Source organism: Echiichthys vipera (assembly GCF_963691815.1).
Source record: "Echiichthys vipera genome assembly, chromosome: 8".
NCBI classification, from domain to species: Eukaryota; Metazoa; Chordata; class Actinopteri; order Perciformes; family Trachinidae; genus Echiichthys; species Echiichthys vipera.
In genome coordinates, this window is record NC_139833.1 from 29441250 (window position 1) to 29467861 (window position 26612).

At 40.7% G+C, this 26612-nt stretch overlaps 1 protein-coding gene across 5 annotated transcripts in view; it reads left to right on the forward strand.

Moving 5' to 3' along the window:
* The window catches only part of rims2a (regulating synaptic membrane exocytosis 2a), a gene marked incomplete at both ends in the record, with an annotated part of 185209 nt that overhangs the window by 29392 nt on the left and 129205 nt on the right, over positions 1-26612 (forward strand). For all 5 annotated transcript variants that reach the window (XM_083918612.1, XM_083918610.1, XM_083918613.1 and 2 more), the window contains 2 exons: positions 5195-5405; positions 23467-23735. In XM_083918612.1, coding sequence (XP_083774738.1) covers positions 5195-5405; positions 23467-23735 — 480 coding nt within the window. The remainder of the gene's footprint in view (positions 1-5194; positions 5406-23466; positions 23736-26612) is intronic.

The window sequence follows — 26612 nt, forward strand, 5'->3', positions numbered from 1 at the left end:
GGTTAATGTTAAAATGGGGTTTAATCGTTGGTAGAATTAATGATTTGTAGAGTTAATTAGGCTACATTTGAAGTCACTATGCTATGAACAGGTTTCATTTGAACATGGAGAAAGAGTAATTTGGAGCTATAACAACCTGTATCCTCTACTAGACTCACACTCGCCAAACGTATCAGATTTAACTTATTCAATATGGTTAGAGTTAGGAAGTTAAAAACACTTACGTTAAGGTTGTTCCATGAGATTTATCTACATATTTAGTTCCTCTCTGCACTCGGTGTTGTATTTGTTGTCATCCAATCTAATCTATAAATAATGGACTTATTAACCACTGGAAGACCACGTGGATGTCAATCCCAGGTAAAATAGAGAATTAAAAACACTGTGGACCACATTAACTTGGGGCTGGTTGCTACCTGTACTCCGTAAAAGAGTGGTTTGTAAGGATTAACCCGTCTAATGTGTCTGGGGTGTTTATATAATGCAAAAAATGGTGAATTGACGATGATCCATTTTAAGCTTAATAGCTGTAGCCCAGGAAAACTCAGATCTAAGAGCTGTCTTTCAACTGTAGCAGTCATTGGCACATGCTGACAACTGACATTAAAAGAGTGAAATCTGGTTTGTATTTTGTGGTTTGCTAACAATGTGGTGGAGTTTACAGGAGAAACTCCATGTAATGCCTTCAAATACAATTATTTCTCTTTTATATACAAGTACAATGCAGTATTAGTTTTACTGCTGGAGTGAAGCTTGAAGCTGTAGCTCAGTCAGCCTCGTCGTACAGTTTTGAAGTTTTTCCTGAATAGAGAATATTTTGATGAATAGAGCTGTATCTGTACCACTTTATATTTGCGACATTGTGCATCATTGAGCATTCTATGTAAAATGTATGCACTATTATGCACTGCTGTTTTGGACAGTCTTTTCCACAGCAGACATTTTGATGGTCATTATACAACTGTAAGAATAGGGCAGGTGTAAATAGTTATACTCATTATATATATACAAGGGCTTGCACATCTAAGTGTAATTTAACCATAAGCAAATTAATGTTATTAATTACACCTGTGCTTTTCCTTCTTAAAACGTTTTTAAGAGGTCACAGCCCTAGAGGACATGAGAGCAGCTTCAAGTACTGTTGTTTTAAATTACTCAAAAAAAGAAATGCATAGCAAATTTAATAACAATTTAATAATTATTATTATTTTGTAGGACTATGTGTAGTGCTGATGCAAAAAGGGCTGATCTTATATACAATCCCGCGGAAAATTTGCATTCAACTCTGCAACACTATGCACGTTTAGACTGTTTTAGCTTTTGGCAAAGGTAATGTTTTACTGCTTTATATGGTTCATTGTCAAAACTTCAACATCATTTTCAGCAGCAGCAGTAGCAGCAGAAAGCTGGTTTAAACCAAAATATGTCTGATAAGCCTGCAGCATGCTAACGTTACGTCAGTTACTTGGCACCAAACGGCAACTACACAAAACTAGCAGCTACCTTGGGCAGTAAGGCAGCTTTTCCTCGACTGTGTCTGCTAGATGTGTAGGTTAAATAGAAATGGAAGCGTTCCTATGTTCCCCGGGTCCTGTGTTCCCTGGTCGCATAAGCCTCTGCCTTCACATATTTAATTCAGCATTTTGTTAGGGTTAGAGGTTATGGTCAGGGTCAGGGTTATGGGGTAGTGTAAGGGTCTACATAGGCTATTTCAGAATTCGGCACTGACTGTGGAAAAAATAACAGACCGGGGAACATAGGACCCTTTTTTTAAAAAAAAGGGTCTATGGGATGACCCCATAGAAAGTTGCTGGCTAGCTTGTTAGCCATAACTAGGCTGTGGGTTTGTGAGCTTGTTGTGAAGTTCTTTCACTGCCAACCGAGTGGCTTGAAAGGTCACGTTAGCTTAATGTCAAGAGCTAGAAAATGACGATATATATGATGTGACTGCAAGACAGAAACACAGACTGAATGACATCAGTTCATGTTGTCTTAGCGATTGGAGGAAGGTGCTAATTTCCCTTTAAATGGGTGCTATTAATAGACACACATATAAGCCTGTTAATACACCGTTGTGTATATGCTTTCAATGCCAACATGGTGTATTAAGGTTGATAGAGGAGTTTAAATTGAGCTCAGACAGTTTGTGGCAGTAGTATCTAGGAGCGAGCAGAGAGCTTGTAGTTCACCTTCTCTGTTGGGTCTGTCACATGTCCAAGAGAGAGACTCAGGTTACCGGCTGTGTGTAGCTGCTCTGGTGCGGCCCAGAGGTAAAAGAGCTCCGATACACTAGCATGGGATGGGACAATGAGCAGCGTATGATTACTCGTCAGCAGTGTCACCTACATTTGACCGTGTTTGACCGAATAAGCAAACCCTCTGGAATGGGCACTGTGTACCAGCTGCCTGCTGCCACTTACATCTACTCTTACTCCACGTTTAGTCTTTGTTCTCTTCGTCATGATACACACATACACACGCACACGCACACGCACACGCACGCGCACGCGCACGCACACGCACACGCACACGCACACGCACACGCACACGCACACGCACACGCACACGCACACACACACACACACACACACACACACACACACACAAACACACACTGCTAATTCTAGCTCCTTGATATTTGTCTTAGTGTGCAGCTGAGAATGCGTCAAAATTGTAAAACTCTCCCCTACAAAATGTCTTTTTAAAGATATTTTTCATAACTTATTAAAGTGTAACTCAGGTGCAAAATCCTCCCATGGTCTTTTTCAGCACTTACATACATCAAATCAAGACAGTTTTTTCCCCCCGTAACTATTAACGGAGAAATCTGGGAGAGTCGCTAACAGCCGGACATGGCTAACACAGATTAGCTCGGGGCAGTACGTCGAAGGCGTTAAAGCGTCTTTTTTAACCACTAATACTGCTCAAAATAACAGTAAACCTCTGCAGCAGCACGAGAAGAGTCCTTATACAGAAAACAAAGCACCTACAACTTAGTTAGACAACCCAGAGTTTATTAAAGAGTGTTTTGAAAGAAATACCTACTGGCCCCTGTACCAGCTCCTCTCATAGTAAAGTCAATTACAGTCGATTACCAAAGTCAATCCAAAAGAAAGGAGCTTCTTATGCTACTGCAGAGGTTTGCTGTTATTTGGAACAGTGTTACTGGTTAAAAAAGACGTTTTAATGCCTGTACCGTGCTGCCCCGAGCAAATCACTGTTAGCCACGTCCGGCTGTTAGCTATTCTACTGGATTTCTCCGTTAATAGTTCCTACATGAAAAAAACTGTCTCAATGGCTTATTTGATGTATGCAAGTGCTGAAAAAGACCCTGGGATGATTTTACGCTGGAATTACACTTTAAGCCCCCTACAGAGGTGAATGAACGTCAGAAGACGAGACCTGATGCAGAGCAAGATATAGGTAATCATTGTTTATCTTTAACAGCTCTTCTGTGACCTTGTCTGTCAATAGAGCAGTGGCCCTTAGTCCATGCAGTGGCCCTGGATTGAGCTCATGTCTCTGTAAATGTTTGAGTGTAAGGGGAGATTAAGTGAGAATAAAACATGATTGTTTGTAGTCTTATTTCCTTGATCCTCGGAGACAGTGGCTTTACCTCTTGTATCTTCATCACTCTGTTATCAGGCCCTCTGTCAGTAAATGAGATTCGGTGGGATCTGTAAAACAAGGCTACATACTAATCTCTGCTTGGTAAACACACAAAGGCTGTGACACAATTAGCCCTTTAATCCTTCAGTGGGTACAACAGGGGGCATGTCAATGGCACTCTAATGTTTAGATGGCATATCTCGCTCACACTGTGCACACACACACACACACACACACACACAGATGGTCTTGGGGTGGTGTGCGGCCCTTACATTTGGACTTGAAAGGTCTGGTTGTGGGTAAAGGAAGCACGTTTATCTCAAACTCAGAGCTGTATGTGGTAAAAGGATAGCGTTGCTCAATAATTCACAAGTGCTAATGAATGTTGCAGGAGATATGTGGGGCCAAACCAATTCTAATCGCCATATTATGAAGTCAGCCCAGTGTTTAGTTTCCAAGGAGACGCTCAATTGACATGTGTCATACAAAATGCATGTGAAGAGTCCATGCAGGTTTTTTCAGTAGCCTCTCCGGACTTGTTAGGAGTTAAGCATCTACTGTATAAGATGAGGTGTAATGTATCAGTCAGAGGCCAACTATAGGACACAATCAGTAACACAATATACAGTGCACTGACAAATGCTTAATGTATGGTGGGCTGAAGACTGTACCAATATAGAAACACAGGTGCAAATGATTCATCAAACACAGGGGAGCCTGAGGAAGTGGAATTATTGATAACTTGCAAAGCAAATCTGATAGCGTATATTTTTTTTCTGATATGGAAACCTTTTTTTACAGAAGATTTTATGCAGAAGATGCTTGGATTGATTTAGAAATGGTGTTATATAGCTACTTATTCTATTTTTATTTCAAGCTTTATTTTAATAGTCAGCAATTGACTGACACTGAACATGATGTATTTTTAGCTATTAATATTATTTGTTTTTATTCTTTGTTCAAATGGTCAACAATTGATTGATTTGGATCATATACAGCACTACCTATTTATCAATGTATTGTTTATTTTCAGTGCTCATTTCTAGAATTGGTTGACAACATAATACATTGTATGTATAATAATGAATGATGGTGATAAATATTCTTAAATCAAGTTATTTATTTTGTAAAAGCAGCCTTCTGAGTACATTAGCAGAGTCATATTGGTGAAAAATCAGCACACAAGCCACATAGAAAGGGTATTTTTTCATTTCAGCCAAAAATATAGGTAATCGGTAGGTAAAATCGGTTTCAGTCTCCAAAATCCCATATGGGTCTGGCCCTAATGAGTGTGTTTTGTCTTTGTTTCACAAAATCATTTAAAGTCAAACACTTTTCGGATAAAATAAGGTTATATACTGTGTCCTTAGGTTAATATTATTCTGATCAAATGTTTATTTAAAAGGGACATGCACTGCAAATTAGCATAGCCTATAAACACTGTAGTATGTAGCATTGGCTCTTCCTGTATACTTCTACCAATACAAATAAGCATTCAATAAATAAATCAAACACAACTTTTTTTATAGGTCACCAAACCATATCTCGATCTTCCCTAACCTCTGCCCTTCCCATTCACTTACAGGAAGTTGCACCAGCAGTTTGAATCGTATAAGGACCAGGTTAAGAAGATGGGGGACGAGTCCAAGCAGACTCAGGACCTGAAGAGTGAAGCCCCAACCTGCGGGATATGCCACAAAACCAAGTTTGCCGATGGCTGTGGCCACCTCTGTTCATATTGCCAAACGAAATTCTGTGCTCGGTGCGGAGGACGAGTGTCTCTGCGGTCAAATAAGGTAACACTGGCTTGCATGCTACTCTCTATTTATAAGGACATACACACACATGCAGATGTCCCACCCTGAGGCAAATGTGTCCCTACGCTACTATTTGAAATCCAAGGTTATGAAACATTGCAGTGAAATCATAACCTGGGAATTGAGCCAACAGCATCTCTAATGACAACTAATGTTTTTCAGATTATCAACATGTAGTCCAGTCAGAGACTCTCTGCATGCCTTTTTCCTAATTCTGTTGACTCTGATGTGTTGATTCCCTGCCGTAGATTTCATATTCATGTTTACTGTAAGTTATTCTGTGTCACCACTGGAGGGAACTGTTCCCCCTCTTCTTTTCCCATAGAAGAACCTTATGGCTGCTTTTGTATAATGTGGCACTCCAGTGCCTAACTAACCCCTGTGAAATCCTCCCCACAGACTAAGCCAAAGCTTTTAGTATTAGTCCGCTTAAATTTGAATCATGAGCTTGAGTGTTTTTATTTGATGCCATCCAATCCTTTGCTGTTGGAGTATGTGACGGTACTACCAGGACCTTACTAATGCCACTCACAATCTCTCTTCCCCTATCTTTCCTGCCCCTCCCCCCTCTGTCTCCCTCCTTCTTCCTTTCTTTCTGCTGCATTCCTGCTCTCATGGAATTGCAACAGGAGGACAAAGTGGTTAGCAAATCCTTTTGTTTTTTGCGTTTCTTGGGACTGTGTCTGATGCAAATGCAGTGATATGTATATATATACACATACAGCAGCCACCAAAGACATGAAACAAACAAGGAAAGTCCTGATTAGTCTTTGGGTGTGAGTCTACCATGTTTGGCTAAGATAAACATTGAATAAGCAATTAGTCACTGACAAAAAATGCGGTTTTCAAAAGGGTAAAAGTGTATTTGTTATTGTGCTTCTCAAACAGAGATACGAAGAGTGTTAAATGACAGAAGACAGCTAGGATTGGAATTATTGGAACTCTGACTCAAGGAATAAAACAAGTAGCGCTCCAGCGATTTCACACATGCAGTTAAATTTACCCGTCACAAGGAGTTGTACTCAGACTGTAAATACAGTTGTATATTATCTTCTGTGGCTCTAGAGTAAGCTTTACATAGTGTGTCAAAATAACCATGATGATGTCATCTGGGCTGGGTTCAATATGAACTTTTTGGCCAACAGCTGTTAAACTATAAAAGTGAAGCGGCTAAAACATTTCCCATCCGGCCATGAAACTGCTACAAGATACAATATCATTAAAAAAACAATGCAGCTCATTGTGTTGCAGTTGCTGTCATAAAAAAAGCAGCTTTCTCCTCACCATTTTATTTGTTAATAAAACATGGTCAACTAATGTGTTGTAGTGATGAGAGCTTGTAGTTAAGTAGGCCTATTACAGCCGACCATTTGCCAATGTAGATGTTTACTCACATTTAGAGAGTGCCGGGTGCTAATTTTGGACCCTGTATCTGGGTTATGTAGGTTTAGGCCTGAGACTTTTTATCAAATGTTACAGAAAGCCTGTATTACTGTGTTGAAAGACATTGGCGTTTACTAGGCAGGGATGGTACAAGAAAAGACACCATTTTGTTACATTACGGAAATTCTGCTTTGGTGCAAAGATTTGGACCTTTTTTATTTTCTTTTTTTAATCTGTCTCTTATGAGTCCTAGAATTTAAAGTTGTACTCTGTAAGATTCACATATATTTAATTACCTTTTAAGTTCAAATCTATCAAAGAGTGCGTTAAAACAATGGTGATTGATCATGTGACCCATCAATAAAGCACTTGTTGCCTCTTTGCTGAGTATTCCAATATCTGTGTCTGTGGAGACATTCGTAGTCTAGATGGAAATAAGCAGCCATGTTAGTGACTCTGCTGACAGCGGTTGGTCTGTGGGCTCAGATCGTCACTAACAGTTATACTGCGTTCACTTGTAATCGGAAATCTGAAATTCCAACTTCTGAGTCAGGCTTGTAGTAAGAGCTGAAGTGTAATAGGAATATGTGTGTGTGTGGATTTAAGAGGGGAACATATAGGAGACGGACTAGAAGTAGAAAGCTGAATGTGTTTCAGTAAGGTTTACAAAAGAGCAAAAAAATAAAAAATAAAGATAGTCAACACACGTAGTGGCCGTGAACGTGACAAGATGGAGGCTCTGAAAGAACAGGATCACCTGCAGTTTCATCTTATCACCACAGAGGCCGCTAGAAACAACATACATACAACTTTAATGTAGGTGAATAACGAAATAACTGGACTACCACTTTCAGCATAAAATTGGAATTCAAATTGGACCTTTCTTCAAACATATAAGTGGTAATATGCAGTTTATTTGTATCCCATGGCTAATTAATATTGCTTTGTAATTTTGCATCCTCCAATAAGTAGTTGAAGGAAGCCTGTGAATGTTCTCATTTGTCCAGGTCATCGTTCTCCCCAAAGCAATTTCAGTCAACAGTCCCAGCCTGGTCAGTTGCGTACATGAACTGATGAAGCCTCTTGGATGAGAGGTGAAACGTCTTCCTAGACAAATAACCAAGTCCAGTTGCTTTTGACTGAAATTGCTTTGGGGATAGTTGAAGGAAGTTACTTTTCTGAACTATTTGGAGGAAGGATAATCAATATCATGTCCAAACTATCCCAACTCAGTGCTAACATGTAGTACTCCATGTGATGTATAGAACAATGTCGATCATAAAGGGAAAGGTATAATGACTGACCGCAGTGCAGGACACTCTTGGGGATTATTTATATATGTGATGCTTTTCTTTAGTTAGTTACCCAAAGACAGCCAGATGAACACTTCAAAGGGGTTATACCATTGTCCTTGTCGATGTATAACATAGATTTCCCATAGCTGTCATATCTCTTACCTGCTTGTGTTTAGCCGTTGACTGCCGAACAGTAACTAAACAGTCTATGAGCCACACTGGAGGAAAGCACAATCCAGCAGGTTTGATCCAAACAATGGAGCAGCAGGAACACTGGGAGAGACCTTTGCCCTGCTGCTCCCTCCATTGCCCAGACTCCAGTTGTACAGGCATTCATTGTTCAATGTTAGATAATAGCTGGGAGATCGGTTACCTTGTTGTACAGATGGTGTTGAGTAATAACGGTGGCAGCAGGCTGGTGATGGACAGTCAGGGCATTAGCAGAGAGGCCCGGGAATGTGCCATTGAGGCAATGCCAGCTATTTACCTGGTGGTGCCATGCTGATGTGTTGCTCAAAACATATTTCAGTAACACTTTGTAATGTAAGGATTCTCTGTCAATAGATGTGTACACTGAGACACAGCTGCAAACGCCAAAGGAAGACGCAGGAGTAAACATTTGATCCCAGTCCAGAGGGGGCACTTAAGCTTGACAATACTGCCATCTTTCAAATATTTTTGCAGATATGCCTTCTGAATGAGTTGAAAATCCAAGGAGTTGCTTATGCTTAGAAATGTCTACGTCAGGGGAGCAAAGTAAGCATTTATGGCTGAGATACAGAAGTTCAGATGACAGCGTCAATCAGATGGTAAGGGTGTGATATATATATATATATATATATATATATATATATACATGTATATGTATATACATATATATGTATAGATGAAGGGATGGATAGATGGATGAATAGATAGATAGATGATTGATAGATGGATGGGTGGATGGATGGATGGATGGATGAATAGATAGATAGATGATTGATAGATGGATGGATGAATAAATGAATGGATGGATATACATACATATATAGATAGATAGATAGATAGATGGATAGAGTACTTTATTAGTCCCAACTGTTTCAGTAGCTAAAAGCACAAAGACAGATGATTTAGCGTTCATTATCTTTCCGTTGGCATTTTAGATCGATGTGTAGAACTTGTCGATGGTAGCAGTGCAGAAGTAGGTTAGTTGATGGGTTGTGTATGTTGCTCTATGCTAGCTGAACATCATAAGCCAATAAGAAGACTACACAAGGTATTCATTGTGAGTTTGTTTACCACTAGGACTAATGTCGATATAAAACGATATCGATTGCTGATTGTTTTTCATTTTCAAACTTTGAAGCTTTGATTACTCATGAATGAGGGGCCATATTTTGGTTTACCCAACCAGCAACCATCCAACCAGCTTGTCAGAAAGCTTGTGTGTCAGTGAAAGAGGTGGCAGGGGTGAAATCTGCCCTTTTTCCATCCGTCTACTCTTTCCCTCTCTCACAGATGGTGACAGCAGTGGCGAGAGAGATCTTGTTCTGCGAAACGCCATTGAATATTTACAGGTCTCTATGTCTGGGACAGGTAGCAGAGCTATGGAGGTGCAATATGATATAGAGAGACTGAGAGTTAAACAGCTGGTATAGGAATGTCAGCTCTGACCCAACTGAAGACTTACAGCTCTGAATCTACCACTCATTTGGTATGTAGTCACAATTCATCACTATAAAAACACTGATATAATTTACGTACATGTTGATGATAATCACTTCTCATTGATTGTGGCTGGTAGCTTAGCCTTTACAAGTAGATACTTGAAGAATAAAGTACAGAATGACGTTTTGGGGGTAAAATATAAAATGCCTTTGATATAGATAAACTGTGTGTCAGTGTTGCGAAGTCTTCAGAATCCCTGCTTGTAATAGTGGAGCTCCCCACCTTCTCCTCTGATGTGGCTTCAAAAGGGCCTGAGGAATCAACAGTCTCCGGGGAGGAAGACATTTGGGATTAAAGTATCTCTTGAAGACGTTACATGTGCTTCTTGGCCCCTCATTATTTCTGCTGTAAAATAGAAGGGGAAGTACTCCAGCACTTTATGGGGCCCTCGTTCAATTTTAAACAGGTTTTTAGTGAATGGCATATTGTAGTAAATAAAAGAGATTTGAGTCTCTAAACAGCACCACAGAAATCATTCTCTCACACCATATGTACTCTTATCACTCGAAATACTGTGACCTGTTTGACAGTGAATTACACATTTCCACTTCATTCTTTTGTGAGAATTAAAATTCATGATTCTTAAAATGTATTGAAAGGGATAGTCTCTTTCTCTCTCCTTTTCTTCCTCCCCAACCGGTGCAGACAGATGTCCGTCCTCCACAGAGCTGGGTCTGTCCCACGTTCCTGTCTGTTAAAGGGAAAATTTTCGTTGCCACCGTACTCTACAGAGGAATTGTTGGGTCTATGTTTATCATAGAGTGTGGTCTTAACCTAGTTTGTAAAGTGTCCCTTATCCTAAAGGGAGGGGGGGGGGGGGGGGGGGGGGGCGACACAAGTACCCTGAAGCACGGGGCACGGTACGGATGGACAGTGTGAGTGCGCCCTTAGAATACTTTAACACAGGGGTGCAGATACGATGTCAGGATTGGGGGGGACACAGAAGTGAATATCTTTTTGCCTTACTATGCTTACCTTTCTTGTTTATTTGTCCTAAACAGACAACAACTGCTTACTTGAAGTGTAATTACAGCGCAAAATCATCCCATGGTCTTTTTCGGCATTTACATACATTAAATAAAGCCATTGAGACAGTTTTTTTCATGTATGAACTATGAACGGAGAAATCCTGGAGAGACGCTAACAGCCGGATGCGGCTAAAACTGATTAGCTCGGGGCAGTACGGTGAAGGCATTAAAACATCTTTTTTTAACTACTACCGTTCCATATAACAGCAAACCTCTGCAGCAGCATGAGAAGAGCACCAACAACATAGTTAGTGAACCTGGAGTTTATTAAAAAAGTATTTTGAAAGACCCACCAACTGGTACCAGATCCTCTCGTAAAGTCCATTCAAGTCTATTATCAAATGCAATCAAACCCTTTATATCTATTATTAACTTATATTTCACCAAAGTGCCACAAAGTATATGTGTTTTGCTGCAATGAATCATCAATGGGCTTCTTCCTTTTGGATTGCATGCCCCCCTCAGCTGTATCTGAGATTCCTATGTTTGTAGAAAGATGCACAGCTCTGCATTTTCCAAATTGGCTGTACAAGGACATTTAAAGGGTACTTACAGTACGTTGTTAGCTTTATTTCCCCTGATTCTAAGTAAAATGCTGCATATGGCAAGGGTGATGGGCATGATCATACTTGAAAATGCTTTCCACTTCCCAGATGATAATGCAGGGGCTTTATTTGGTTTGGCAGTACCCCCACCCATATTTCTAATAAATCCTAGATATATATGGTCGTCATACGTGTCCCTGTTTGTAAGGAATTTAAAATCTTAAAAAAAACATCTTTAAAGTTGTTCTCCATAAGATTTGAGATACCTTGTTTCTAGCGGCCTCTGTGGCAGTAAGATGTAACTGCAGGTGAGCCTGTTCTTTCTGAGCCTCCATCTTGTCACGTTCACGGTCACTATGTGTGTTGACAATTTTTACATTTCTATTTTTTTTGCTCTTTCGTAAACTTTATTGAAACACATTGACCTCTCTACTTCTGTTACCCTCTGAAATACACACACACACACACACACACACACACACACACACACACACACACACACACACACACACACACACACACACACACACACACACACACACACACACACACACACACACACACTCACTTGTGCATAATGTTCCTATTTCACTTCTGCCCTTACTACAAGCCTGACTCAAGTTAGGAGTTCCCGATTTCCGATTACAAGTGAACGCAGCCTAACATTAGAAACGATCAAGCCCCCACCACAGTGACTTCCTGGTTGATCCAGTGAGGAAGTGCCAAAAACTGCAGTTCTCTGAGTGTCCAGTAGGAGTGGTTTGCACAATAGAGCAGTTTTGCATTGACCCCCATGTTAAACAGGCCATTTTCACCGCATCCTTAAACCTGTTTAAGGCCTGAGGGACGTACCCCCCCAACGTCACATCAATGCCCTTTTTTTTGTAAGAGAAAATGAGGAGGAGTCCGACAAGATGGCGGCTCCCAGAGGAAAATATGATTGGATCAAGCTGAGAGAATGGCCCGGCGGAGAGGCTACGTCCATTTTTTATAGAGTCTATGGTGACGATCTGGGCCAACAGACCAACCTCTGTCAGCAGCGTCACTAACATGACGGCTTATTTAAATCTAGGGAGGGAATGTCTCCACAGACACTCAGATGAACACTCAACAAAAAGGCAAGTAGAAGTGCTTTCATTAGTGGGTCATAGGAAAAATCACCATTGTTTTACCTCACTCTATCACCTCACTCTCTCCTATCTATCATAGGAGCTTAAAAACATTGAAATAGATCAAAGTCTTATGGGGTATAACTTTAATTCTCTAACATGTAGCCAACCCTTTCTAATTCGTTTTAACACGCATCTACGAGACAGTTTTTCCAACGGCACGTGAACGCAGCCTAGTTCCTGAAATGTTCAAACGTTGAGACCATACAGTAAACTGTATAATGAATTATACAGTTATAGATACAGATATATATATTCGTTATAAAGTCTGTGGTTCAGACCACCTCCGGGCCCCATGCCTTCATGGTCCTGTAGTTGTCTGAGCGCACGGAGCGATGACAGCAGCTGTGTTCGGTTTTTATCGGAGCCCGTGATGTGTTCACAGCACAGACTGAGTCGGAAATGACAAAGTGTGCTCTGTAACGCTCCCAGAGGAAAAGCAGCGCCGGTCAGTTTGCCCTGTGTGTCTGTTGGACTGTGGGAGCAGAGCTGGGACGCGCCGCATATGGAACGAGCGCTCATCACCCCCGATGAGACGGACGGAGACACAGACGTGAACTCAGACAGCGGAGGTGGGGGACAGAACGGGATTTGACGCGGTATTGCTCGCCTCGCGTGCTCACATGTCCTTCCGTAGACCTGCTGACATTGAATCCGGGATTGTTTGCACGGTTTGATGGATCCAGTGTGACGAGTTTGGAATGCGTTATTCCTTTAAATGATTCGGCGTCTTTGGAGCCTGTGATCGCTTAGTTGATACAGTCGAAAGAGAGAAGAGGAGGACCGCGTTGGGTTGAATGGATGGGATGTTGTCAGTGGAGTCTGGTGTAACCTTCACGGTGTTTCCAGCAGCAGCAGCAGCCAGCCAGGCAGGCAGCCCGTTGTGTGGACTTGGAGCTGTCCGCGGTGCTGAAGGTCGGCTCTGTCTTCATTTTCAGTAGATGCGGACAGTCGTCACCACATTTTAAGGACTTAAACACGGCGATCTTTCCGCACAGGCACAGCGTTTCTCCTCAGCGACACCATGGGTAAGATCAGTGACTGCATCGCGTTTTTCACCGTTCATTTTTCCCAGAAATGGGACAATTTAGCACTCAGGGAATAGATGCTGCTGTGAGTCCTTCCACAAAACCTGCCACACATAATTTGAGTCGCATACGCCCTTTAGAAGACCCGTCCATTTGATGTTTTAGTTGCAGTATTTTGTCAAAATTCAAATTTGCTTCCGAAAATGCCAATCTGTATGCAGTTTCAGTGAGCGCGCATCATGTGTGTTCCCATTTTTTAACACGTTTATTTAGTCTGAGAGGCTGGGGATGTGGGTCTGACAGACATCAGCCATTTCCATACAAAAGCACTGCATTTCTACAGTATTTCCCTACTCTTCCTCATGCCCCTGAACTTCAAACAAGGAGCATTAATATTCATCAAGTCTATTATTATTACTGGCGCGCACACTAAAATTAGATGCTCATTAAAATGTAATTCACCACGTGCAGTTAGCGTTGGAGCATGTGAATGTAGGCGCTCCCATTACATTCCTATTGGCCGCCAAATCAATCAGACCAAAATGCCATGTAAACTTTATTGAGGAGAGAACTTCCCCAAAGTTATGTTATCCTGCTTCTCAACAATAATTATCACAGATGATTCAAATGGATTTATGTGGATAAGCCCCTGGAGATGTACCATCTCCTTTTCGATGGGTCCAGACATACAACGCATAACACACAGCAAAGAATCAACACACACAAGCAAACACACAAAAACAAAACAAAACCTAAATAAATAGAAAAAAAAGATAAATAAATAAAATAAACGAACAGACACACCAAAGATCAGCATGAAAAACATTGGGTTATTACAACTGAAAGAGGGCCATAATGGCCAACATTAAATCAACAGCAAATATATGAATTCCAGTCCATTTAAAAAAACATACTGGGCATGCACAGATAGTTCTCCCTGTTGGATTATAAACCCTTCATTGGCCTATATGTGTTGTAATGTCTGTCATTGCAGCCCATCACACTTGTGTTAGCTCCCAGCTGTGGCTGTGTTTTGCTCTGGAGTGTATTAGATATTATCTGCGCCTGTGTGCTTAAGCTGGACTCAGTCCAGATTGGGATGTTCTGAGGAACACTCAGCTCCCTGAACAAGGAGGCTTCAATGAGCGGTTCAGTTCACCTCAGTTCAGGTGAAGGAGAGAAACACCAAAGCAATATAATACCTATGGCAGGCCATTTACTGCCACATCAATATTGCAGCATGTGCCATCTCCAGTTTATACTTTAATTCTTTTCGAAGATTAGTTTTCTGGTATTTTACCTCCATTAGTTAGCTGAATATTAGTGAGTGGAAACTGCGAGAAAGAAAATGTAAGGAAATCTGTTTTCTGAATGAAATCAAAATGGGGTCATCATCGTTACATTGTATCATTAGACCACTGGCAAACCCGAATGCCCACGTCATTTCTTTAAACTCTCAAATAAAATGAATGTGGAAGACAAGCACTTGGGCCCTCTCTCAGTTGTAAAAAGGCCTCATGTTAGGAGTTCTATTACATACAGTATTTTGTTATGAATGACTGAATGTAAAATGAGTGGATGCAAAAATGTCTTTGACTGAATTTAACATTGGAGACGTCTTTCCAATTCAGCACACTGTGACATTTACTGCTGATTCACTCTGGAGCCTCTGTTTAGTAATGTTGCAGTGCGTTTTAATGGCCACAAGAGAGAGCTCAGTGCTCTTTCCTATTGCAAATCTATCTGGTTTGTATGTGTGTGTATGACTCCAGGAACATTTTGAATGGAGCAGGCAAAAAGGGAACATGTAAAGTGCACTGCTGAAGGACACATTATTAAGTGTAGTGTGTAGCGTAGGAATCCTCGACACAAACGCTGTTTTTCAAAATCTAAACTGCAACTTATAATTCTAGTTACATAAGACACATAATTTTGGAATAGATATTATGCTTACATTTGTACTGTTAAATATAGTTTACCATTCAGGGGCATCATTGGCTTTTTTTGGCTCTTCTAAGGACACACATATTGTGACAGATTACAGTTGCTTCTATCACTGGAAACACCCTCGGCCTGAAGAGGGAGTATAAGAAAGGAAATTAATTATTGATCCCATGGTACTGGGTGTTTGTTTCCCTTAATTTGGTGCCTCAGTTAACAGCCCATAGCACATTTAATAGAGTATATACGGTATCTTCCTGGTGTTTGCAACGTGTGGTACGAGTGCTGGGTTTTTAGCTTTCTATTTTTAGCTGCAGGTTCAATGACTAAGAAATGTGCAAACACAGGGAGAAATGGCCCTACCCCAGGGCTGCAGCCCCCAACCCCCCGCCTGCGCTCAGCCGTGAAGAGTTAAGCCGAAGGGAAGTGTGTGTGTGTGTGTGTGTGTGTGTGTGTGTGTATGTGTGTGTGTGCAGAGTCTTGGGCAGAATGGCTGCAGTGAAAGTGAACATAACTCTGGCTGTTACAGCTACTTGACCTGTGTGTGTGTGTGTGTGTGTGTGTGTATGTGTGTGTGTGTGTGTGTGTGTGTGTGTGTGTGTGTGTGTGTGTGTGTGTGTGTGTACCATTGTGCATACATGCATCTGTTGTGGACTCTTTGTGTCTATGTGGTCAATTAGGGGATGAGGGGTATTACAGTTTCCTGTCAGTGTGGAGTGAGCTCACACTGCCTTTGGCCTGCTTCCCTAGATAGACTGTTAGCAGCCTCATGCTGTGTGATGGTTAAGTGTGACTAAAGACAGGAAATAAGTGTAATGAATGAAACACGTTTCTGTCATTTTACAGCATGAATAGATTTTTCCTTGAATTTTGGTTATTTATAAGATCTGAGCCATCGGAGAATGTGTTCCGTCATTTAGAATAGCATGCTATAACGCTAAAGAGCATTTCAACCGAGATGTTTTGTGAATCCATGTTGCATGTGAATTAGGCTGCTTTTCCTACTAAGAAACACCTTATAGCTCATATTCCACATGCTTCTCTATCAGTTGATAAATCTCTTTAACCTCTTGGGCCCTCATAGCTCTTTCAAATCCCAGAATGATCTTAAAATGTAACGTCATCAAGCTCAAAACAAGGCTCTGTTTTTGCAGTCCATGTAATGTTGTAATGACATTTTCCTGCCTTTTGTTTTTCCTGACAAATAAACTGCATAAACATCCATTTTTTAAATTCTGACTCTGTTCCAAAGTGCAAATCAAATCCAAGTATTGATGTTTGAGGCTCAGTGTCCTCAACATTTACTGGGCCCATGCACATTTTCCTGTTTTCTTTCCCTGAATACTAATATTCTATTAAAGGTTGAATATGTAGAATCTTCATCTTCATATATATATATATATATACATATATATATATATATATATATATATATATGTATTTAAATAATACACCCAAAGGGCATTTTGAGGGGTACAGACTCTAAGTATTGCTTTTCCATAAAAAAATATATTTAGTCTGAAATAATATTAAAAAAAAATTTTGTCGGGTTAACAATGACTTTTTGTCTCGTTCTGTTTCCATTGTAGCAGCCAATAGCGTTGGGCGTTGCTGGTTGCCAGGGTTGTCTGTTGTTGCTACAGAAACAAGAATCATGTCGAGTTGAGAGCTAGCTAAAGGATTCCACAGCACTCAAAGAAAGACTTCCAGATGAAGACTGGCTAACTTTAAATACTGTTGTCAAATTAATTGATTAGTCCAAATTAGTGGTTACCCTGTATGATTCATCACTTGACATGGAGCGGGCTGATCGCTTGATACACTAAACAAACCTGGCTACCCGACTGCTGGAATTATTTTCTGTTGTTGCGACTACAATCTTGAGACACTAGATGGTGCTGGTCTGCTCATTCTACAGATTAACCTTTAAGTATTCACTGACACTGTGACATGTGCAGTCCAAGGGCTGAGAATATGGTCAATTAGAACAGATAGGTGCAGCTGAACCTATGTTAACTGCAGTTTGGAGGGGTAAATATGTAGGTCATATTCTGCAGTTTTCTGTGGAGGAAATGGGCCGTTCGAGAGAGGAGGGCAGATTTTAGGAATTAACCACGGATGATACACAGTCTGTTTCATGGATAAAGCTCAGACTCTGAAATGCGTGTTACATTTCATTATTTCTAATGATTACTATATTTAGGATAAAGATAGCATTCTTCTAACTCAAAGGATTTATGTGACTATAAAATAGATATGCAGGTATTTTCACCTAATAGTACTATTATTGGTCGGTTTGTGGGAAGTAGATGAGGTTAGGATTCATGAAGTGAGTGAGTAGATTTCAGATTTGAAATGGCCTGTATACATTCACCATCTCCACACTCTGTCAGTTTCTGTATTACACCTTGGTTTCCACTCTTTGCTGCATTTTTAAAGGTTGAATCTGGAGAATGAGCAGAACAGCACCATCTAGTGTCTCAAGATCGTAGTGGCATTAACAAAAAATAATTCCAGCTGTCGGTTTCCAGGTTGGTTTCCGAGTGTGTCCTAACCTAACGTTAGCCAGTCTTCAACTGGAAGTCTTTCTTTGAGTGGTGTGTAATCGATTAGCTAGCTCTCAACTCAAAATGATTCCTTATTAGCTGCTACAATGGAAACAGAATGTAACAGAAAGTCATTGTCAAACCAGTCAAAACATTTAAAAAATATTAATTCAAAGTAAATAAATATATTTTTTATGGAAAAGCAATACTTGTACCCCTCAAAACGCCCCGTTTGTGTATTATTTTTTTTACATAATATATATATATAGCTTTTAATAAAGATTCTACATATTCAACCTTTAATGTAATTGTCAATTGAGGACTTTGTTGCCAGGAATTCGTGTTGTTTTAATTGCTACAATTGGGCTTGTAGATATGACAAAATCCACCATTTGGTTAGCTATACCACTTTCCCTTTGTGCAGTGGGGTACCTGCAACCCCTGGGGCCGTGGTAGAATAACATGTGCCTGTGTAAACCACAGGCCAGAACCTGCTGCACCTGAAGCACAGATCCAACAGAAGGAAAGAAGCATCTATTTCTGATTGCCCTTTCCACGTGGTCATTCCATTTGGAGATACATCCCTAACACTTATTTTCATAATAGAAGATATAATGTAAAGCTAAATGCAGCTAGTGTGCATGCTCATACATGTGTACTGTAAGAATGTACATATGTGTAACTTCCAGGTACAGGGTACAAGTGATGTGTGGTTGATTAGCAGAAGAACTGGCCTCGGTGGCTCCCGGGTCTTAGCTGATGACTCATGGTTCACTGCAGAGCTCTCACCATGACCCCAGTTAAAGAGGCAGTCATGGCCTCACTGGCTACACTCCTCTGGGAAACATAAAGCACACTTTGCAGCCTCCCTCCTTCCATTGTGTGTCAGCACAGTTATAGCCCATCCGTAACATTGATAGGTGGTCATAACTGCCTCATGTGTCAATATCACATAGGTTAGTAGTACATGCTGCCTGTGGTGTGACTGTTGAGCTTCGTTTAGTTATTTGCCACATCCACATGTGGCAGTATACAGCTGGCTGCTATTCAGGTGTCTAGGTGATTTGTTTCAATGCTCTAATGCAGAAGTAAACCCAGAACTCACTGTCTACCAGTAATACTACTAATATATGGTATACCTATAGCCTATATCTTATTCACCTTCTGTATTGTGTTAAAGCAATGTGACTATACTAACAGTCTCACTTGGGGCTGTGTGATAATTCAATATGATAATTAAACATCTTTCAATTAAATCGATATTGTAAAAAAATTATGTTGAGATATTGTGAAACAAAATTATTTTGTCAAAACTGACGATTACAGCACACTGACTCCAAATTCTTAGAAAATGGCATCTGAAATAGGCTAACTTATGGAATATCATTTGAAAATTTCAGTTTTGATTTCAAAATTACATTTTACACACAGTTCAATGTGATTAATAGCAACAGGTTAACAAAACCCATGATTTCACATAAGAGGACGGTATTGTGAAATAGGAGATATATGTGAGATAGAGTTCTTCTTCCATAGGGTTAAGCAGTATGGAAGAAGGCGATAGAAGAAGAAAGATGTAAATCATTAAAATTATATAACAATGTCTATATATATGTATATATATATATATATATATATATATATATATATATATATATATATATATATATATATACATATATATAAATTGTTTTCATTGCAGTGTCAAAAAAAACAGAGGCCGAAGTGCAGTACGGCAATATTTACGTCATTTGGACGATGCTTAATGTTCCAATCCTTGCACGTTATCTTTATTTTGCATTACATTTCTTAATGAGAAAGTGCTTGTCATTTGTCAAGTATTTAATTCACACAGGAGTATACAAAAATCAGTTTTACCATGCAGTTATTCCGTATAGACTTACCAGAAAATATGCTATATCTTGATTCATTTTTATATCGTTAAAAAGATCTGAGCATAGCAGATATTGGCCATATTGCCCAGCCCTAGCTTAACTTGACACAATATAGCTATGGTTGTGTGCTTCACCTTTACAAGTTTGCACATGTGCCACTCATTCCAAATGTCAATTGCATCTTCCTATTCACTCACAGACAGAAACAGATAATGAAATCACAACTACTGACTACCAAACACACTGTACTTGTTGCTGCCACGTCGCGCCATTAGTCTGAGGCTGCCAGCTGGGAGCTTCACAACGAGGGTGTAATGTTGTGGAAGTTTTTGAAATCCCTCCCAGAGTTTGTACAAATGTCCTGCCCTGATCAACCAGTAAATTATTAGCTCAGTGACAAGGACACGATCTCCCACTGATTTCCCACCCATGAACACTGACATGTTTGATGACTCGGCCAGCACCACTAGAGATCGGGATTGGCACTTAGTTGTGTAATTGGACTGTTTTTTCTTCTGCTCCACCCAAGCGCCCTGTCAAAACTCTTATTTCTGTGTGCTGGTACAAAAGACTTAACATGGTGTACCACAGGTTGCCATCCTCTATGATCATTTGTTGGGTTTCTTGCACAGCAGTCACGACTCTGTACCACCCTCTGCTTCAGGAGCAGCCAGCCAGAGATAAGCAGTTGTGGTTTCGGCTATTGCTACAAATCCAGCCTTTGAACAACTGCACAAGTAACTGTACAGGCAGCAGTTTAAGTGAGTTCAGTCAGTCTAGAAATAATATATCAGTCAATTTTTATTTGACTCAAGGCTTGCTGAAAAAAAGGCCAGCTACAGACCAACTGATGGAGGGTGAGGCAGCATTCAGAGCTCGCTCACACTAATAACAGTAATGCACTGACTCAGCACTCGGACTGTAAAGGCAGGGAGTGTGGAGTGGGTGGGGGGCTGCAATTGCTCTTGGCCGCTCTACTGTCCGCCTGGCCTGTCAATCATTTGGCAAGCTCGTAGTCTTCTGAGACAGTTAAATATCACTTTAAGTTGCTCAGTGTTAACAAGATAGGTGTGGTCACCTGGAGCAGGCCTGAGTGAGACTCAGGTTTCAGTGTACCAGATATCAATTCAGTACAAATACTAATAAAACCGGATACGTTTTCTCCACAACACAAGTCGAGACGGAATACTAAGCTTTACCATGCAGAATGTATGTGTGTGTATGTGTGTGTGTGTGTGTGTGTGTGTGTGTGTGTGTGTGTGTGTGTGTGTGTGTGTGTGTGTGTGTGTATGTGTGTGTACTGATCAGGACTCCTGTCTGCTCCTGGATTTATGAGGCTAATGTAGTAAACTGCTGCTGGAGCTGCAGTATAGAGCAGGGCACAGCATCACAGAGCAGTGAAAACCTCTTTCCCTCCAGTCCTTTTAACAGAAGGAAAATGTTGCTATTCTTTTCCATTTATCTTACCAAAGTGCATTAACTGTACCCTTATTAAGTCGCTGCCATCGGTGGTCATGTAGGCACTGTGTCAGTTTGCTAACCAGAAACCAGATTTTAGTAATGTACTGCATCATAAGGAATAAAAAAACATCATTATGTTAAACATGGAAAGCACATTTGATCTGTACTAAGAGATCTACAGGGTATTACTGTATTTAGACTCACAGACTCAAAGTGTATAATAATAATAAATATAATAATAATAATAAACAGAATCCATTTTAACTTTCATTGATACCAGGGCTGCTGTATGTGTAAAATATTTCATCATTCGCCTCATCAACATGAATCATCAGTACTGTTTGTGAATTTTGTGGCAGTGGGGTTCCACCCATCTTCCACCTGTCAAAAAATGGTGCTAAGTGGCACAGAATGGCACAGAGTGGCACACAGTGCAGGTGCCGTTGCTAGTTCAAAGTCAAAGTCAAAGTCAGCTTTATTGTCAATTCTTCACATGAACAAGACATACAAGAAAATTGTGTTTCTTCCTATCCCATGCATAGACTAGACAAGACAAAGACAAGACACAATAAGTAAAGTGGCAAGACACAATAGCGACACAACATGAATGATCTAACTGCTATAGTAATAATAATATTTATTATAATAAATAATATTTATTATAATATTTATTTTTATAATAATAAATAATACAATAATAATAATAATAATTATAATAATAATAATTATAATAATAATAATAATAATAATAATAATAATAATAAAATTGCAGATGGTGGCATAATACTCTTAAAGGTTTCAGACCAACGCAGTTTTCATTTGCACCCCCATGTTGTGTAAGTAGCAAATGAACTTGCACCCATCAGGTGCACTGGTGGTGCTTTGCTATCTTGAGGCAGCAGAAAGTCATTGCAGCATTTACGAACATAAACCTAGTACAAAGTCACAGCGCTTATTGGTGTTTAAAGGGCAAATCATTCAGACAGTAAGATTAGTGATTCAGAGACCGCAGTTATATCCGCAGCCCTGCTGTTAATCCACGGATCGGGTGGGTCAGAAAAATTAACATTATGATTATTAGGGGATGGGTGAAATAATACGCAGTTCTGAGGCACCATGTATGATTTCAGGCATAGAGCAGATTAAATGTATATAAAACCTAATTAAATACTCACATTCTCTAAAATGTGGACATAGCAGAGAGCATGGACGCATGAGGAACAGTAAGTTGATTGATTATTTCAGTTTAGCTCTGTTTACTCTGTCAAGTTTATAAATATTATATTATAGTTTAGATATACAGTTTTTAGTTTTGCTGCTTACACGTATTTACTGCAGTGACTTTACTGTGCACATGGAAATGTTTACAATCACTGAAAGAAAACACTCATACATCAATACAATACAGGAGTGAGGTGGAGAGTGAAAATAATTATTTCAGGTGGTTGGCGGACAGATGATTTAAGTATAAAAGTGGATTCAGATAGCATCAGAGCAAATCAGCGCATCATGCTTGTCCACACAAGGACGCACAAGAGAGATCCTCTTTCTCTTCAGTTAAACAGGGTACCAGTGCATTTGCTCAGGTGAAGTCAGGTGGAGCTGTTGATGGGACAGAGGACTGTGAGACGGAAGAGGGTCAGCCACCTCGCGCACAAGCAGATCCTCAACAGAAAACCGCTCGCTCTCTTCAATTTTTCCGAGCCTGCTGTTTATATAGCGATGCACCAGCTGTCTAACAAGCAAACGTGGAGTTGGACACGCGCTAAATGCACCTGTGCCGTGCCACTTTAGACCATGCGCCATAGATCATCTAGGTTTGTTGATTTGGTAGAGTTGTTGAAATCTAACTAGTCAAACCAAGTTCCTTAAAAGTTGACTTTTCAGATTTCAAAAGATTTTCACCCAGCAACACGCTTCACAGTTATGTTACAGCTTTACATAACACATACACAAGTCACTCCATTACAGCTCATCATAGGTTGTATAAGACATTTCAATCGACATTCCAAAATATTTACACCTCCTTTTCTTCCCAGGTTATGTGGGTATGCAACTTGTGCCGAAAACAACAAGAAATCCTCACCAAATCGGGGGCGTGGTTCTACGGCTCGGGGCCTGGTGTGTTTGAGGGCGGGCCGCAGGGGAAGAAGGCCAAACTGCAGGACCCGTCCCTGTACCCCTACCAGGGAGCCTCAGGGGACTTGACACCAGCGTCAGACAGAAGCAGACCTCACGGCGGGCTCCTGCCCAGACAGGCGTCCCTTGACAACGGATCGGGGCTGAGGTACGACGCACCCATAGACAGGTCAGTCTTATATGCAAAAAAAAAAAATCATACACCTAATACATGCTCCACATGAGTCACACAATAGTTTTAATTGTTGTGTAAAGTCAAGGAGGGTCTCTGATGAGGGAATAATACATCACAGATGTAAAGAACATATGATTATATGATGCCATTTCCTAAATGTGCTTTAGCATAATTGCATAAAAGCCTTTTAGCATTACCACTGAGATGATGCAGAACAGTGATTCCAGCCTATAGAGCCATAAGAGCATTGTCTCCTAGCAAGCCAGTCAAGGCCCCATATAAAAACAGCTTGTACATGGAGCCCATGAGGCCGATAAAGGAGACAGAGACACTGATACTGTATTTGGCACTAACTGAGCAATTCCACAACAGGCATCCACCCTCTCTCCCTCTTCTTCACACACACATATGAACAGGGTGAGGGGTGTTTGCAAGAATGCAAACTACCTTTACTTTTGAGAGAAACGGGATGTTTAATGCAGAAACATTGTGTCATACGCACTGAATGCCCCCTCTGAGTAGCACACTCTCAGACACTGACAACACAGACATGCTGTGTTTGGGAATGAAATATCCGGTCGTCTATTTCTTGATTCTGGTGTCAAATAAGGTAGTTACTTTGATGTCCACATGGGGGCTCCTTCCTCCTTACTCTTTCTTCTTTCAAAGGCAGAAGGGGAGTTTTTACACAGTATCTACACATTGTTTCTACAGCAGGAAGGTCGAGAGCCTTTCAGACAACTTCTCTCATGCCCTTGTTTGCTCCTTTTCAGATGTAAGGTAACACAACCTTTGTTAACTGTGACCTTAAAATATACTTAAACTAGACTGAAGTTTTATAAAGACATAATGTGCGTTTCCAGTGGAACACTCGCTGTGTTTCCATCACAAAAAAAGGCCAGAGAGGGATTTATGAGACTCCGAATGTGATGTATCACTCTGAATGGGTTTAGATCACCGGTGATCAGCTGATCAGTGATACAGTGGCTTGTCTTCCTCAAGAGAAATACAGAGTTTGATTTAAGGTGGCCCGTATGATTCACAACGTCAACTTATGTTCAAGTAACAGGAAAGAAAACATTCCACCTTAAATAAGAGAGAGAGAGAGAGAGAGAGAGAGAGAGAGAGAGAGAGCATGCAGCAAAGGACCACAGGTCGGAATCCAACCCGGCCGCAAGCCCCTGCAAAGATGTGCGTGCACAGATCCTTTTCTGTGCTGTGTTCTTCTACACCACTGGATAAAAGTGTCTACTCTACTTCACCGTGTTGTTGTGGCGTCTGTTCTACAACACGTCACATCCTGCTGAGAGCTACATCCAATCCGAACCGGGCTTCTCTCAGGGGCTTGAGGTTTGCCGCTCAAGTGACTCACATGCAAATTAGGGGCCTTTTGGAGAGATAGACCCGCCTCATTCCGGATAGTTGACCATAGTGGAAACAAACCTTTAAGGTACATAATGTCTAAAATTATGATCGGCAAAGTGAAATGACTAAGGTCATGGTGGCGATGGTGGAACATGATATACTGCATATACACATTTATAGGTGAGGTGCAGTAGGAAAGGAGGTGAATTTGACTCTATCCCAATCCAGTCCATGTCCCTGTTCTTATGCTCTACTGACCTTGTTGTGTTCACCTGGTGGGCCATATCTCTCACTTGTCTGGCACAAGGACAAACCAGCAAACACAAGCCTGCACCCACAGTATGTTTGGAGACACGTCTCATTAGTTGTGTGTCCTCTCTCGTACTTCTTGATACACTCAACCTGCAGAAATTGGAGTGTGTGCTTTAATTGCCTGATATTTTCCTCCAATTGGATGTCTTGATGGATATATCCCACATACCTGCCCATTAACCAGCAGTTAGTGTTGGAGCTAAGTTTACATGCGTACAGTGCATCACAGTGTAATAAGGCTGCTGTGCGACTATGTTGCATATTCAGAAGCATTGTTAGAACTCCAAAATAGTCTTTTTTTTCTCCCCTTTCCTGGTAAAGTTGTGTTCCAGTCAAGCCCCCACCACAGCGACTTCCTGGTTGATCCAATCAGGAAATGCCAAAAACTGCAGTTCTCAGAGTGTCCACTAGGTTTGCACAATTGGGCAGTTTCTCATTGACCCCCATGTTAAACAGGCAATTTTCACAGCATAATGAAACCTATTTAAGGCCTGGTACAAAAAAACATTCTTGTCCGTATGTTTAGGCCATATCTCCATGACAACACTTCATTTATTTGTACCAGGCTAGTTTGTATTGTATTGGAGGTTACCTTGAGTGACAGCTTTCCGCTGTAACTCACTTCTCCTCGGAGGTATCAGCCAGATGGACGTATCTCCTTCCCCCTAACGTCACATACATGCCCTTTTTTGGTCAGAGGAAATGAGGCGGAGTTAAAGTCTGACAAGATGGCGACTCCCGTAGGCGAGGACGATTGGATCAAGTTGAGAGAAGGGACCCTGACGTGTATGCTACGTCCATTTTTTATACAGTCTGTGTTTCCATTTCCATTCTTTGTTACCCTCATCTATTATGTTTCTATACTCTAAACACACACAGTAGCACAATTAAGACCTGAGCATCACCTGTAACTGCCAATTGTAAGAGTGATGCAGGATAACAGTATTTTGTGCCTCAGTGCAACAGGAGTACATTATCCATCTTCTCCTCAAATGGCTGGCTTCTTTAAGGTGGTTTTAATGGATGATCAGACTGAATACAGATCAGACTATAGATCAGACTGCTCCAAGCATTCAGTCATCCAGTCACTTTCTGTTCCAGTCTAAGCCCTTGCCATTGAATATTAATTGATGCACGGCTAAGAGGTAGAGGTGCTACCAGGGAGCGATTCTCACTTTGGCATCGCCTATATAC